The sequence below is a fragment of the Mauremys mutica genome, chromosome 6 (genome assembly GCF_020497125.1).
Source record: "Mauremys mutica isolate MM-2020 ecotype Southern chromosome 6, ASM2049712v1, whole genome shotgun sequence".
NCBI lineage: Eukaryota > Metazoa > Chordata > Testudines > Geoemydidae > Mauremys > Mauremys mutica.
Window position 1 is genome coordinate 66,990,125 of NC_059077.1, and position 15,197 is coordinate 67,005,321.

At 41.8% G+C, this 15,197-nt stretch overlaps 1 protein-coding gene across 7 annotated transcripts in view; it reads left to right on the forward strand.

The window, feature by feature from the left end:
• The window catches only part of CAMK4 (calcium/calmodulin dependent protein kinase IV), a 286,233-nt gene extending 271,827 nt beyond the window's left edge, over positions 1-14,406 (forward strand). For all 7 annotated transcript variants that reach the window (XM_045022426.1, XM_045022422.1, XM_045022421.1 and 4 more), the window contains 3 exons: positions 3,290-3,416; positions 8,076-8,228; positions 12,268-14,406. In XM_045022426.1, coding sequence (XP_044878361.1) covers positions 3,290-3,416; positions 8,076-8,228; positions 12,268-12,432 — 445 coding nt within the window. In that variant the 3' untranslated portion in view covers positions 12,433-14,406. The remainder of the gene's footprint in view (positions 1-3,289; positions 3,417-8,075; positions 8,229-12,267) is intronic.
• The last annotated feature ends 791 nt before the right edge of the window (positions 14,407-15,197 follow it).

Consider the following 15,197-nt stretch of genomic DNA (forward strand, 5'->3'; position numbering starts at 1 on the left):
GCTCTTTACTTTCTATGCAGTTCATTGTTTTCTTATCTTTATTTTGTGTTACCTGTCATATTTGCCTAGAACATGACAGCAGATGCACTAATCCTCTGTAGCATCAGGACACTTATTGATTAGATGGGAGATTACTGTAAAATGATGAGCCTGGTTACAGTGTAATGCAAACAAGAGGCAGTGTATTGTATGACTGTCACTCATTTCTGTGTCTTTGCCTTCCATCTGAAATATCGTTGAATGTATCTCATCTGCAAATGGGATCATTATTCAGATAAATTACTGGAATGCATTGTACATACCAGATTAAAGTCCAGCTGTTGTATACAATAATTGGGAGTTCTACAATTGATTTCAGTAGGAGCAGGATTGTAACCAGTGGACCCAATTCAGAGATATATAAATTACGTAGTGTTAAATAGGTGCAAGTGTATGCATAAGGGAGTGTAGAGAGTGGGTTTATGTGTGATACATCATGAAGTGATAGGAAAGTGTACTTTTCTCTAAAGCTAAACTCACTTAGATTTACCACTGAATTTGGCCCAAGCAATCCAGTGACATAACTAGCTTTCCTGGGTATGTGTGGTTGTTTTTTGTGTTGTTTTGATTTTTTTGGTTAGTTTGGTTTTTTTTGTGGTCTATTTTGTATTTTAATTTAACCTTAGTTCAACCCCCTTGTACATGTACATTGTGATACAGTCTGAAATTACATTACATACTATCTTTCCACAGGATCCCTGCCTCATTCAGTACACAGAATGGATGATGCTCATTTAAAGAGCAGCTATTCAGTATTTTGGTTTATCCCCATTGTTCAGTGTATGGCCCTAGGCTTATTTACTGCACAATGTTAAAACCCTGTTCTGAAGAGAGAAATATTAATTTCCTCCTGGGCTTTGCTATGTCATTCATCGCTGTGGTACCTGAATGTGTCAAACATTAATGAATTTATCTTCATAACACGCATAGGAGGTGAGGGGATGATATCACCATTTTACATGTGGGAAACTGAGGCACAGAGAGATTAAGGTCATTTTGGATGCCCAATTTGAAATGACTAGGACCTAACTTTTCAGAGTATTTGTAGCATTTTCATATAGCACTATATATGTTCAAAGCACAGCTCCATTGACTTCAGTTGCAGCTATGAGCACTCAGCCTAGGGTCTAATCTGCAGAAGAGCTATCTCATCAGTCCCCAGAAACTGACGTGCACATAATCAGTGACCTGTAAAAATGCTGGGTTAAATGACTTGCCCAGAATCACACAGGAACTCTCTGGCAGAGGCAGGGACAGAATCCATTTCTCCAGGGCAGCACTCAACAGCCTTAACTTAGAGAACCATCCCTTCTCTTCCTGCAGTCCCTCCGGTCATTCCCTGCACACCTCTCATCATTTGCAACAAAGAAGGCAGTGGTCCTACAGGCAACAGCCTCCATCACTGCACAACCCTGATTCATCCCCAGAGTAGGTCCAATCTGTGCAAGGAATTAGACAAATTCCATAGGAAAAAAAATGGTATATAGTCATGTAATTAGACTGTATCATAATATGTACTCTAAGGAGCCCAAATTAAGGTTACACAGTCAACCTTAATTGTGGTACTTCCTAACTTTTGAGTTCTTGACTGAATCTTAATGTTTCTAGTATTTTTAATGTGATTTCTTAAGTTTTTAAAAAAGCGAACTGAAAATACAGGAATTCCATTATAGCAACCGGTTGCCACCCACATGAGTCATCATCAGAGTGATACCGTTAGCCCCAGTGCACGGGCTTTTGCCACTTGAGCGAATGGAGTAACTGAGAGCAGTAATAAGTTATAATCCTCTATGTGGACAAGCACTGGAGGAGGAGGGACACATTGCTAAGGGGAGATATTTGCTGACAGCAGAGGAATGGTGAGACTTGGGAATCTTGGGTTCTATTCCAGGCTTTGTAGCATATTGTGCTCCCATGAGCATAGGCTCTTCTGTCCATCCCCCTCTCCCCCAAGTGTGACTCCTGCCTCATCCCCTCCAACCTGACCCTGTCTCATCCTGTCTCTTCCCCACCCCTGGTACCTCATCCCCATCCCATTCTCCTCAACTAGCCAGTCCCAATCTCCACTCCCAGTCTCCTCCAGCAAGTGATAGTCTCACCCTTCTGGACTCCCAGTTCCAGTCTCCTCACCCACCTCAGTTCCTTCTCCCCAGTCTCCTTGCCTGGCCAGTCCCAGTTCTCCTCTTCCTGGTGCCTCCTCCAATCTATCTTTCTCCCCCACCCTAGCCTCCAGTCACCCCTTGCCCACATTCCTTATCCTCACTGGCTCCCAGTCCTAATCTCCCTCTCTAGGCTTCTCATCTAATCTCAATAATGCCCCTGTCCAAAACTCCCTGTCCCAGTCTTTTTGCCCAGCCACTCCTAGTTCTCCCCCAGCTTCTCATCCCCCCTCAGTCCCATTTTCCTTTCCCAGACTGTCCTTGTCTCTGCTCTGGCTCCTCATACAATCTGTCTCCTCACTAACTATTGGCTCCCAGTCCCCCCACTTCCATCCCCTGTTTCTCTCCCTGGCTCCCAGTACCAATCGCCTTGCCCAACCAGTCCCAGTCTTCCTGCACCCCAACTCCCAATCCCAGTTTCTGTCCTTCCTCTCCACGAGGTTCCTTGTCCTAGCCTGTTACCTTCCTGAAGATCCAGTTCTTGTCCCCTCTGAAGTTCTCCCTCATGCTTCCTAGGTCCAGCAAGGTGTTACTGAGATCACAGGAGAGACAATCTCCCTGCTCTCACTTCAGATGCCTGAACCTGGACTTGCGTGCCCCCCACCCCGCCCCCGCACCAAATGTCAAGTCTCGGCTCCAAAGCACTGGTGCTAGAACATCTCAAAGACAAGGTCAAACATGGGCCAAACACCATTTTCCCTAGCATCATTCTCAGAAACAAATGAACTATTTTGCCTGAATGTTTCCAAAAAATCCACCCCGAGGCTGACAACCAGCATGGACAATTTCAGCTCAAACAGTTGAAGTCTGAGTGTCTTATAATGGAAAGTGTCAGGCAACCTTAATAATGTGATCAGCCCTGCCTATAATGTGTGTATATGTACATATAGGGACCACTTAAAGTGACATGTATAAAGACCCAAGCAAAGGTTTGTTATTTTTGTTTTTATTTTTTTAATTAAAAGTAGTTCTGTTTTCACATGCAGGGTGGGAAAAGAGCTGTGTAGTGGGTAAAAATCACATAGGGGAATGTTCCTTAGAGCCTGAAATCACTTAGATCTTTGATAAATTTCGCTCTCTTTTCCCCTTAGACTTTGTGGATTTGAACCATTCTATGATGAAAGGGGAGACCAGTACATGTTTAAAAGAATTTTGAATTGTGAATATGACTTTGTGTCCCCCTGGTGGGATGATGTGTCTCTAAATGCCAAGGATTTGGTAAGTACAACAAGAACACAAAGTGTAGTATTTTCTCTGATGTATATGTGACATAGCTCCCCAAAGGCAAACAGTATTTGTGTGGAGTTTTTTCACATATATCCTCATCTCACTTTGATCCCAGCCTATCATGTTTGCCTGCAAATCAAGACTAATTTGTTAAAATGAAATAACAACCATGGATTCCAGTGGCCTGAATTTCAGAGATGCTGAACACCTCTTGTCATCAGTTAAAGCTGACATCAGTTAAAGCTGTGGCTTTAAAGTACTCTTGTAAATTAGGCTGTAGAAATTCAGAGATTATTGCAGAACATTTAAAAAAAAAAAAAAGTCTATTAAATTACAGTAAAAAGTCGCCACACTACATCAGACATCACTTGTTCAAGATCAGGTTAATATTCAAAGAACCTGGCTAAAGATTCTAGTGTCTGACTATTTTTGTAGGTATCATTTCTTTGAGTAGTTTTCTTTTTCTTTCCATTTTTCTTCTTCATTGAGTTTCAACCTCAAAAGGGCTATCAAAACTAGCCCCCCATAGTTTGTATGGTTTCACGTTTGAACTTTTTTCCTTATAAAGATTAAATAACAAAGGCCCCATCTGTTGTTTGACTATAAGATTCTGTCCATTTCTGAGCTTTTTGTGATCAGTTTTTAGTAGATGAGTCAGAGTCATTGCCCTTAAGTATGATCCATTAGTAAAATGCTAGGGCTGGAGCATTAACTGCACTATATCCTTTGATTACTGGGTAAAGTAAATTGGATCCAAAAGATACTGATCTACAAAGATGAACATGTCCAATTTCTATTTTTACCCAATGATACGTACACAATTTAGTTATTTCATTAAAATTACAGTAACAAATGTTCAGTTCCATATCACTTGTACAAACTGTGCCATAAAACGCTACATTAATTAATGTTTGTAAAGTGCTTCAGGATGCTTTGGATGAAAGGCACTGTAGATGTTCGAAGTATTTATTGTTGTTGTATTAGATTTAGAGTATTTCTGAGATAGAGAAAATATCATTTACATCTCTGTAGGCAAAGGTCAGCTAAACAATACCCCACAGTAGAGCTAAGTGGATGGTCTTTGTGTGCATACGGCATTTATGCAAGTTGTTTAGCGCAGTTGCTCTAATGGAGCTCATATTTTCAATTCTGAATGGTTGGGAGTAAAACCTGAACCAGAGATTGAGTCAGTTTGTGGCTTTGAAGCCACGACCCATGCTGTAGGGAGGGATGAGCAGCTGCATTGCAGTTGGAGCCACAAAGAGGCATTCTGACTAACTGATCCAGAATTGCTGCTTGGACTCACAGGGCACACACACGACAGTGGCACTCTGACTTGCTCTTAGGAGGGCAGTGGTTTTTCCCTCAAAGTACTTGTGGGGGAATTCCACCAGGATGGGGATAACAGAATCCCCCTTCCCCCGCTTAGGTCATGAAGCAGTAGCAGAGCTACTCCACAGCCACAGTGCACCTGCTCATGAAGGGTGTTCAGCCAAGAGATATGTGTATTTTTAGATCCACTGGCTACAGTCCTCCTCCTGTGTCCACCTTTTTTTAATTTTTTTCTTTTTTTTCCCTTTTTTTTTACAATGCCACTCTGCCCTGCTGTGGATGGACATCTGTGGAACACAGCTTCACCATGCACACCTATTTGCTCAGCTCCCCACACCTTCCACATGCCAAGGCTGCATTGGTAGTGGCATTTTTCAGGAAATCTCCCACCATTGCACTAACATAAGTGCAGCTCCACCAGTTGGAGCAATGGTGGAAGCACTAGTGTAGATAAATCTGTGTCATCTAGCTCTGCTAACAGCAGGTCTAGAAGACGCAGTGGTGAAAATACCTGCCCCTTGCTGTAACGATGCTGGTTCTGGCGGGACCCAACTGAGAGTGCAAATTCAGGACAAATTGATTAAAACGGGGCAGTTACAGCCCAAAGCTGGGGTTTTTCCACCTCTAAGGCAAACCAGACCAGCCAGACAAAGAGGACTTTGGTCTCACCCCACTGGCTAACCACAAGTCACACAAGCAATTCCCTTAGATACTCCAGTTTCCCAGTATCACCACCAGTGCCACTCGTTATGGGGACCAGTAATAGAAAAAAGGTTCTCTTGATCCCAAAGGACTAAGCCCCAGACCCAGGTCAATATACAAATCAGATCTTACCCAAAAATCATGCTGTTGCCAATCCTTTAGAATCTAAAGGTTTATTCATAAGAGGAAAAAGATATAGATGAGAGCTAGAATTGGGTAAATGGAATCAATTACATACAGTAATGGCAAAGTTCTTGGTTCAGGCTTGTAGCAGTGATAGAATAAACTGCAGGTTCAAATCAAATCTCTGGAGTACATCCCCAGCTGGGATGGGTCATCAGTCCTTTGTGTAGAGCTTCCATTTGTAGCAAAGCAGGATTGAAGACAAGATGGAGATGAGGCATCCCCTTTTATAGTCTTTTTCAGGTGTAAGAACACCTCTTTGTGCTTACTGTGGAAAATTACAGCAAAATGGAGTCTGGAGTCACATGGGCAAGTCCCTGCATACTTTGATGTGTCTCAAGGCATATCTGCCTTCTCTCAATGGGTCAGTTGTATAGCTGATGGTCCTTAATGGGCCCTCAAGCAGTCTAGGCAGAGCTGACACCAACTTGTCTGGGGTGTCACCCAGAAGCATAGCATAAGTTTGAAACAGACAGTATAGAGCCAATATTCATAACTTCAACTACAAAATGATACATACACATAGACAGCATAATCATAACCAGCAAACCATAACCTTTCCATAGACCCCTTTTATACAAGATTTGGTGCCTTTTATACAGGATTTACAGGACCTTGATTGCAACCATGTTGTATATGGTCCCAGTTCAAGTCAATAACGTGACACCTGCCTACAGGAGCACTCCTGCAGTTACTATTACCTGCTAATGTGGATAAAGCTCCAATAAGCAGAATTGTACAGGTTCTGCTGCTTACCTATGCCTCCATAGGATGATAGGAATTGCCATCTCTGATAGAATCTGGCCCTGTGTTAATTTCTGTTCAGTTCCTTTAAACATTCTAAAATGTTGTTTACTTTTTTGACCCACCACTGTGCACTGAGCAGATGTTTTCACTGAGCTGTGAACAATGATGCCTAGCCCATTTTCATAGTACAACTTGCACATTTGTAAAGTACATTCTATGGGGTGTAAAGTAAGAATACACAGAACTTAAAAAAAACAAAAAACAAAAAAAAAACAACCCCATGCCCTATTTTGCACACTTCCAGTGGGCATTTGCATGCACAAATGTACTTGAAGTCATGTGCCTAACTCTGAAAATATGGCTTTTTATGTGGGATATTAGGTAGTTTGGTTTATATTTTTTTAAACTTTCCAGTCACCTTTAAAACTTAAATCCCAAAAATGTTAAAAACCCACATTTGATAGCAAGGGAAATGTTACTGAAATAAGGCCCTGATTCTGCTGCGGTAGAAGTCTAAATACAGTAGGTAAGAGTGTGATTCAGGAAATACACAGTATTTTGAGGTATATGTGATTTAAGCCTATTACATGCAATTTTAAAATTTAATATTGTTACGTTGAAAGATGCTAATGGCTGCCAACAGGTGAGTCTTGGATCCAAAGACAATCACAGAGCTAGTGAAAGTCAGTGGGTGTGCCAAGCACTTTTTCCAGACTCAGTGGAAAAAACAGTGGATTTGGTGCTCCTGAAAGCCAAGGACTCATGATATTGAAAGACTATATGACACCATTCACAACACCATTTAAAGCACACATCAGTTATCACTTAACCTTCACCACTAGCCGTGATATTCCATGCACATTTTTTAACCCAAATTTGCAAAAAAGTTAAATGCCTCTTTCAACCGCTGTCTAATCTAATCCCCACTGCTGCTCACTATAAATAACATTAAAACTTGTGAGGTGTACTGATACTCTTTCTAATGTAGCCTTGCAGTCAGTGGTAGTCCTGACCTAAGTTATCAAATAAGCATAATGCCTTTGCTTTGAATGCTTTTACCCATTCAAATGCAATGTTTCTTATGGCCATACTTTACAATCAATTTGAATATTGTACTGACAGTACATGCAGGATTATTTTTTTCATTGGTAAAGTGCTATAAACTACTCGAACTATAATAAAAGCAAGACAAGAAAATTAGTACATGGAGGTTCAAAATCAAAGTGAATGTGTTTATTTTGCCTTTTTCTCTTTCTCTCTTTTATACTTAAGCCCATTTACCATTAACCATTTAACATATTGAAACTTGGGCATTATATTCTCCTTGGCAGCTTAGACAAATGCATTCGGCTACTGTAGCTGTAATGAAAACACACTGGTTCACACAGCATAGTGTTCAACAGCAATAGATTTTTTTAAAGATTTTTTTTTCAGTAGCACATTTGTGTCTTTGAGCAAGACACTTACTACTTATCTTCAAAATGGAGATAATACTAACACCTATGTCCCAGGGTTGAGTCTGCTAGTTCTAGAATTTGTTTGTTGAACAGCAACAAAAAATGATAGTTTGTTTCCTAGAGAGCCTGTAATTGAGCAGCTTCACAAAACCAAGAACAAACCCCATAATGTAGGTCTCACTACATATCATTGGGGAAGAAAGTTGACTTTCTTTTCTTGATGACGTAGGTTAAAAAGTTGATTGTGTTTGATGCTAAGAAGCGCCTTACGACCTTTCAAGCTTTGCAGCACCCCTGGGTCACAGGAAAGGCAGCCAATTTTGCACATATGGACAATGCACAAAAGAAACTTCAAGAATTCAATGCTAGACGTAAACTTAAGGTAAGTCTCTGCACTTAACTTTAAAAGCATACAGCAGCATTGACCATTTAAGCAGCTGATAAAACTATCAGAAAATTTTTACTTTGGTTAAAAAGTTAAAAAAAAATCTATTCCTCTGTCCTTTTCTATAATAACTGATGAAGATGAAAAAGCTAAAGATAATCCATTCACTCTGTGCAAGTGGAAATGTGCAGAGCTAACTGAAAGCACTATAGAAACAAAACTGCTTAGAATAGGAATATTTGCAGTGTTGTTGTAGCTGTGTTGGTTCCAGGATATTAGAGAGAGAAGGTGGGTGAGCTAATATCTTTCATTGGACCAGCTTTTGTTGGTGAGAGAGACCAGCTTTTGAACTTACAAAGAGCTCTTCTTTCATCTCTGTGTAAGCTCAAAAGCTTGTCTCTCTCACAAACAGAAGTTGGTCCAGTAAAAGATATTAGCTCACCCACCTCGTCTCTAGAATAGGAATGCCTTTTAAAAATCTTTCCTTTTTTATGTTTAGTACTGCATGCTACATCCATAGAGTGCTGATTAGAAGGGGGCTAAGTTTGAGCAGGTGACTCACTGGTTTCCTCATGGAGTCCTATTTCTACAAACCTGGAGGATGCTTAATCTGTTTGGTTAAAATTTTACTTTATTAATGTTGTATATTTTTGGCTTTACGATACCCTTGAAACGCACATGCTAGTCACATGGATATCAATGGGAATGTGAGACAGGCACTGAGAGCATTTTACTTTATGACCCAGAGGGGTAAGTTTTCAAAATTAAATGCCTGTGTTGTGCATACCAAATGTGCACATTCAGGCCCAAACATGCAGTTCACTGTTATTACAGGTAACTTCACAAGCATTGGGGCAATTATATACCCTCCGCACCTGAATCATTATACCAGCTGTGCAGATGTGACTTCAATGGGAATTGGATCTAGGGTGACCAGACGTCCCGATTTTATCGGGACTGTCCCGATATTTGCTTGTTTGTCCCGCGTCCCGACCAATGTTAGGTCGGGACACTGGACAAACAAGCAAAGGCTCCGGAGCCTGGAAGGGCTCGCGCCCTTCCCCGCCCCGACTCCGCCCCCTCCTTCTCCAATTGGATCCCTCCCCAAATCCCCGCCTCTTGCCAAGCAAACCATGCCCAGGAGACGCAGGGGAACGTGGGGCCGGGGTGAGTGTGAGTCCGGCCTGGCCCCGAGCAGGCAGGACTCGGGCGCGGTACCTGGAGGGAGATTAGGGGGTGGCCTGCGGGGCCAGGCGGCGGCTGTTCTCCCCACCTGGGCAGCGGGACGTGGGAGCAACTGCTGCTGCAGCTCCCACTGCCGCGGGGGGAGGAAGCGGCCAAGCATGTGGCGCCCGGGCCTGAACCCCCCGAGCCTGGGCCTGCTGCGGGGACCCAGCAGCACACACGCTGCGCCCAGCCACTGGCCAGTCGCGTCTGGGCTGGCTGCCCAGCTGGTGCAATCCCGCGGCGGAGGCATCGGCAGCCCAGCCCCGTTCGTTCCCCTGTGGGACCCGAGCGGGATGGGGGGCTGGGGCCTGCTGCCCCCACTCCAGGGCCGCCCGCGGGATTGCATCAGCTGGGCAGCCAGCCCAGACGCGACTGGCCAGGGGCTGGGCACAGTGTGCGCGCTGGGTCCCCGCAGCAGGCCCGGGCTCGGGGGGTTCGTGGGCACAAGAGCCGCAGCCGCCGAGCTTGGCCAGCGGCCGCTTCCTCCCCCCGCGGATGTGGGAGCTGCAGCAGCGGCTGCTCTCAAGTCCCGCTGCCCAGGTGGGGAGAACAGCCGCCGCCGCCTGGCCCCGCAGGCCACTCCCTACTCGCCCTACAGGTACCGCGCCCGAGTCCTGCCTGCTCGGGGCCAGGCCGGACTCACACTCACCGTGGCCCCGCGCTCCCCTGAGTCTCCCGGGCCTCCCTCCAGCGCTTGTGGAGGGAGGAGGAATCGGGGGTGGGGGATTTATTTATTTTTTGCTCTGCCGCCATTTTTTCCCCCTCTGCCCCGCTCCCCTCCCCCCCCCCCACGTCCCGATATTTGACCTGGGTGATCTGGTCACCCTAATTGGATCAGGCCAATAAACACCCATTTGCCCCTTTGTTGGGATAGTTGTGTGCAAGACTTAGGCACTTGTGGGAAGAATTTCAAAGGCACAGATGGCAGTTAGGCACCTAACTGACTTGAGTTTGCAATTCTCCAGCTCGTTCTACTAACATTGGTCTTTAGTGTCTATAGTATTCGTTTTGGAAGAGATTTTTCATAGAGTATTTGTGCACGATATTTATGAATAACGGCTGTTGTGGAGCCATGTTTAGATCATGGGCAGATGGAAATAATAACAAACTAGCCTCTGGACTGGGAACTATCCAGTCCAGGCACAGACAGATTCACAAGTAAGAAATTACCCTTAAATTTCACTTGTTCTCATTTTTCAGTGCTATTAGGGAATGTAACAGGGAACGTCTAGTTGGCAAAAAGAGGACAGAACTGTTGTGAAGTGTTTACAAAGATCTTGGGAAGCTCTAGATAGAATTCACAGTGACACTTAACCTGTAGAAAGCAGGCTTACATACGTCCATTAATGTTGTTCTTCTATAGTGCGCTTCCTGAAGAGTACAAAATTAACTCCTCCTAAGTCAGCTTCCACATTTATTGTTCAAAGTGTCTCTAAGAAAAGGTTAAGTATCCGCTCCAAAACTTCTGTTAGTCTATAAGGTGCCACAGGACTATTTGCTGCTTTTAAGAAAAGGTTGTGTCTGGTTTGCAAATTTCATTGTGGATTCTCTTTGTATTCTCACACCACAGATCTATTTTGAGACTTTGAACTAGACATTTAAAAAAACCCAAGACTTGAGATTAATTAGAACTATGGTTTTTTGTAAGTTTATTTCGTTAATGTTTTTCCATCAGGAACAGAATTACCCAATAGCTAATAGCATGAAAACTAAATCTCTCTCCAAAAAAACTAAGGATGAAATATAAATCTAGGTACTAAATCAATAAGTGTATATACAATAATACACATATGGCTACAATTATACAAGTAATGATACATATCAAATTACCTCCATCTCCTGTATATAAGACCAACATAAGGACTTATTTAGTTTTTCTTTATCTATTTAAAGCCATATTTTTATAATATAATTATAATGCTGTAAAACTCAAGAATTAATCCTGATGTTCATTCCAGCACAGTAGACCAGAACTGCTTCTTATATACGCATATAGTAGAACCAAAAGTAAAGGTCATTACACTTACCTTTAATTTGCATCATTTTACCAGGTAATGTGTTCTGTTTCTAGTCCATCAATCTGAGCAAGTCATCCCACATTTTGAATCCCTCCATGGCTGCTGCCTCCTTCACTGGGTCAAGTATCCATTTGTCCCCTTACATAGGGGAGGGATAGCTTAGTGGTTTGAGCATTGGCCTGCTAAACCCAGGGTTGTGAGTTCAATCCTTGAAGGGGCTATTTAGGGGTCTGGGGCAAAAATCCATCTGGGGATTGGTCCTGCTTTGAGCAGGGGGTTGAACTAGATGAGGTCCTGATATTCTATATGTTTTTGTTTTTTAAGAATATCCACTTTACCGGGCAGGGATCAAGGGGCAGATCCTAACTGGTGTAAATTGGAGCAGTGACAATTTACACCAGCAAGGATCTGTGCCAGAGTCTTTCTATATATCTATACATAACCTTGCATGTTTTGGACACTACTATAATAAACATTAATAATAATAATAGCAGCCACTTCACCTTGGGCATATTTTGTGCAAAAATCAGTGTGAATATACTTAAGGGAAAAACATAGTGGATAGGTGTGTTTTATTTTTAAATTAGGTTCAGAAATATCTGGAAAAAAATGTTTCTATTAATGCTAGTCAAGATTTAGACTTCAGAAATAGTGTCTGTTTCAAATGTCATTAAATTATTTCAAATTTATAATTCATTTTATTAACTAAATGTACTAAAATTCCCTGTTCATATGAGACTAAGGTGGTGGTATATGCCATGGATTTTATTTAAATTTCCTCTCTTTGTCAGGCTGCAGTGAAAGCTGTTGTGGCATCAACTCGTCTTGGGAGTGCAAGTGGTCACAGCAGCCACGACAGCAATAAGCCCAGCCGTAATCCATCTCCAGTTCAAGACAGTGAACCTGAAGAGAAACCTACTCAGGAAGGAGAAGCAGCATCAGGAGAGACGCCTTAGGTCATCTGCTTTCTTATTTCAGCTGAGATCTGTCATTTCATGCACCAGCTAACTTGCCATTCAGCAAGAAAGATTTGTAAGCCTGGCCTCTCTGGTGGCTCTGCTTTGGAGTGCAAAATGCACCAGCTGGTGGTCCTAACTTCAATGCATGTGACTGCTTATGAAAATAGTAAATTGTCCTATCAGGCATGTCATGGATACAATGTTATTTGCCGTAATACCAACAAGTGAAACATGAGAGTGAGTAAATACTACTAACGTTAATGCATACACTTCATATACCTTTAGAGAGTGTTTAGAGGTGACGTTTGAAATGAATACTATTTAGTTTTGTTTTACAGAAGTAGGCATCTTCCAGAGATCATTTTATTTGAAACTGTTTCCTTTCCAAATCGTAATCCCACAGTAAATGAATGGGAACCAATGTCAAGCCAATGCTTTTAAAATGACATCTGAAATGTTGAGGTTTTTATCGGTAATATTTATAAAGTGTTTACAAGGAGAACATAGTATAGAGATTTATATACAAAAACATTCCACTAATCCTGGTAAGAAATTGAAATATTAGTTCTAGTAGCCATGAAACTGTATGTTCCTCAAGCGTGTGTTGAGAATGCCTTACTCTACCTTTAACAGTTTCTATACAGTATTTTAATGATAACCAAAATTATTCTGATTTCTGCCATTTCATTCTCTAGTAAAATGTTAGCAAAACAAAATGATAGACTAGTATAAAATATGATTAAGGTAGTCGCAGCTTTTTAAGATGCCATTGTATTTATTCATTACTTTATAAAGCCGTTCAGCTAGAACATGTTTTTATGGGGGAAATCTGCAATTACATAAGTTCTAAATACTTGAAGAAAGCTATTCTACTGCAGGGTGATTTTACTCTGGGGAGGCACCCAGATACTTATCCGTGCTCATCACCATAAAGAACCTAGATGGATGAACAGATATGTACAACCCAGAAGCTTTGACCTCATGAACAACTAGTTTTCCATCATTCAGTATAGACTTAATGAGTCCAGATTTTGCTAATAAAGGAGCCAGTCCTGTAAAATTAGCTACATGGGCAGATCCCTGTACCTGTACCTGTGTGCACAGGTGCTGGAACTAGAGTTGCTGAGGGTTCAGTGCACCCCTGGGCTTGAAGTGGTTTCCATCATATACAGTTTGGTTCGGTGACTCAGCACCCCCACTACACAAATTGTTCCAGCGCCCCTGCCTGTGGGGAGCTCCCATGATGCCAGTTAAGGTACATGGGTATGGATCCGCTTGTAGGATCAGGGCCAAGCTCTTTATCTTACTTTGATCATAATTGATATGAACTGAAAACTGATCCACATCATATATATTTGTTAATTATTTTGATAGTACCTGAATTTCATAATGCATTAGTATGTTACAGAAATGACATAAAATGACATGAAATGTGTCAGTGCCATTTGCATTTGTTACACTTTGTAATACTGATAGTTACCCAAGACCTAATAATCTATTCAATCTTCCTCTTTTGCTCTGTTTTGAAGTTGCTTTGCCTGGCAAAATTTGCCTTGAAAAACAGCAACAACAAAAAACAACACTACTGAGAGAAGCCAGAGTAATTTGTTTTTTGCTGAAGTTAAAATAAAAGGTAATAAAATATTATTCATAGGGTAGGTTTGCTAAATAAAAATATCTATGCTAAAACAGAAAAATAAATTGTCTGAAAGGGAAACATCTTTGCAAAGTGGCAATCGTGAGTTTTCTAATGCACAGTACTTGCTATTTTTTACCCATTTCTCAAAAGTATAAACTATTTACATTTGTACAACAAAGTTTTGGTGATCAAGTGCAGTTGAATTTTAAAGCACAAGTGCCCATCCTTTCCCCAGACATGGCTCTTTGGAAGAAAATAAGTGTATATGCTGAAAACACTGGCAGATTTCTTCCTGTTATAATGGCAGCAGGATTTCTATCTGATTTTGCAGATCTGACTGAATAGGCTAAGGGGAAGCTTTGGCAGATCTCCACTTGAAAAAAATACTCCCTACAGGTACAACCACTGGGAGTAGGATGCTTAACATTTTACTGTCTTGTTTTTCCCCCTCAAGGTGGCTGTAGGACGAATGCATTCTCACTCCTGGTTTCTCCTTTGGTTACAGTGGCAACACTGTTAGTATTCAGTCAGTAATTAGTTTAGTAGGAGTGGCTGGATTGATGTAGGGTTTTTCCTTTATTTTAGTTAGCTTGTGCTAACTTCCATAGATAGAGCAGGCTGCATAGGTATTCCATACTTCAAGAGTCTATTGATCATGTTCCTTGAATGGAGATACCATTTTCTGAAATATGTTTTCATTTGTGCAGGATAAAACCATGGTCCCAATAGATATGTTGGATGATTCGGTGATAGATTACACCAGAGACCGTCTCTAACATATCACAAGTATGAACCAAAAGTGTGTAAACAGAAGTCTATCTATGACAGCATAATACAGGCAGCATGGTATTGCATGTGAGGGGCTGTATGAGGTTTGTACAGACTTTGCCTAATTTCCCCTTTAGTATCTTCAACATCAAATAATTAAGATGCTTATGATTCATGAATTACCTGTATATGATCAGCATGCCTGTCTTATGCAGTGGAACATTACACAGTAGGAGTGGCAGCACACTGAGGCATGCGTGTACAAGGAATCTTTCACATACTGCTTCTCTGATAAGTAACCCACCAGCAGGTTTTGTCCTGACATTGACTTGGGACTTTGGCACCACTTAGGGCA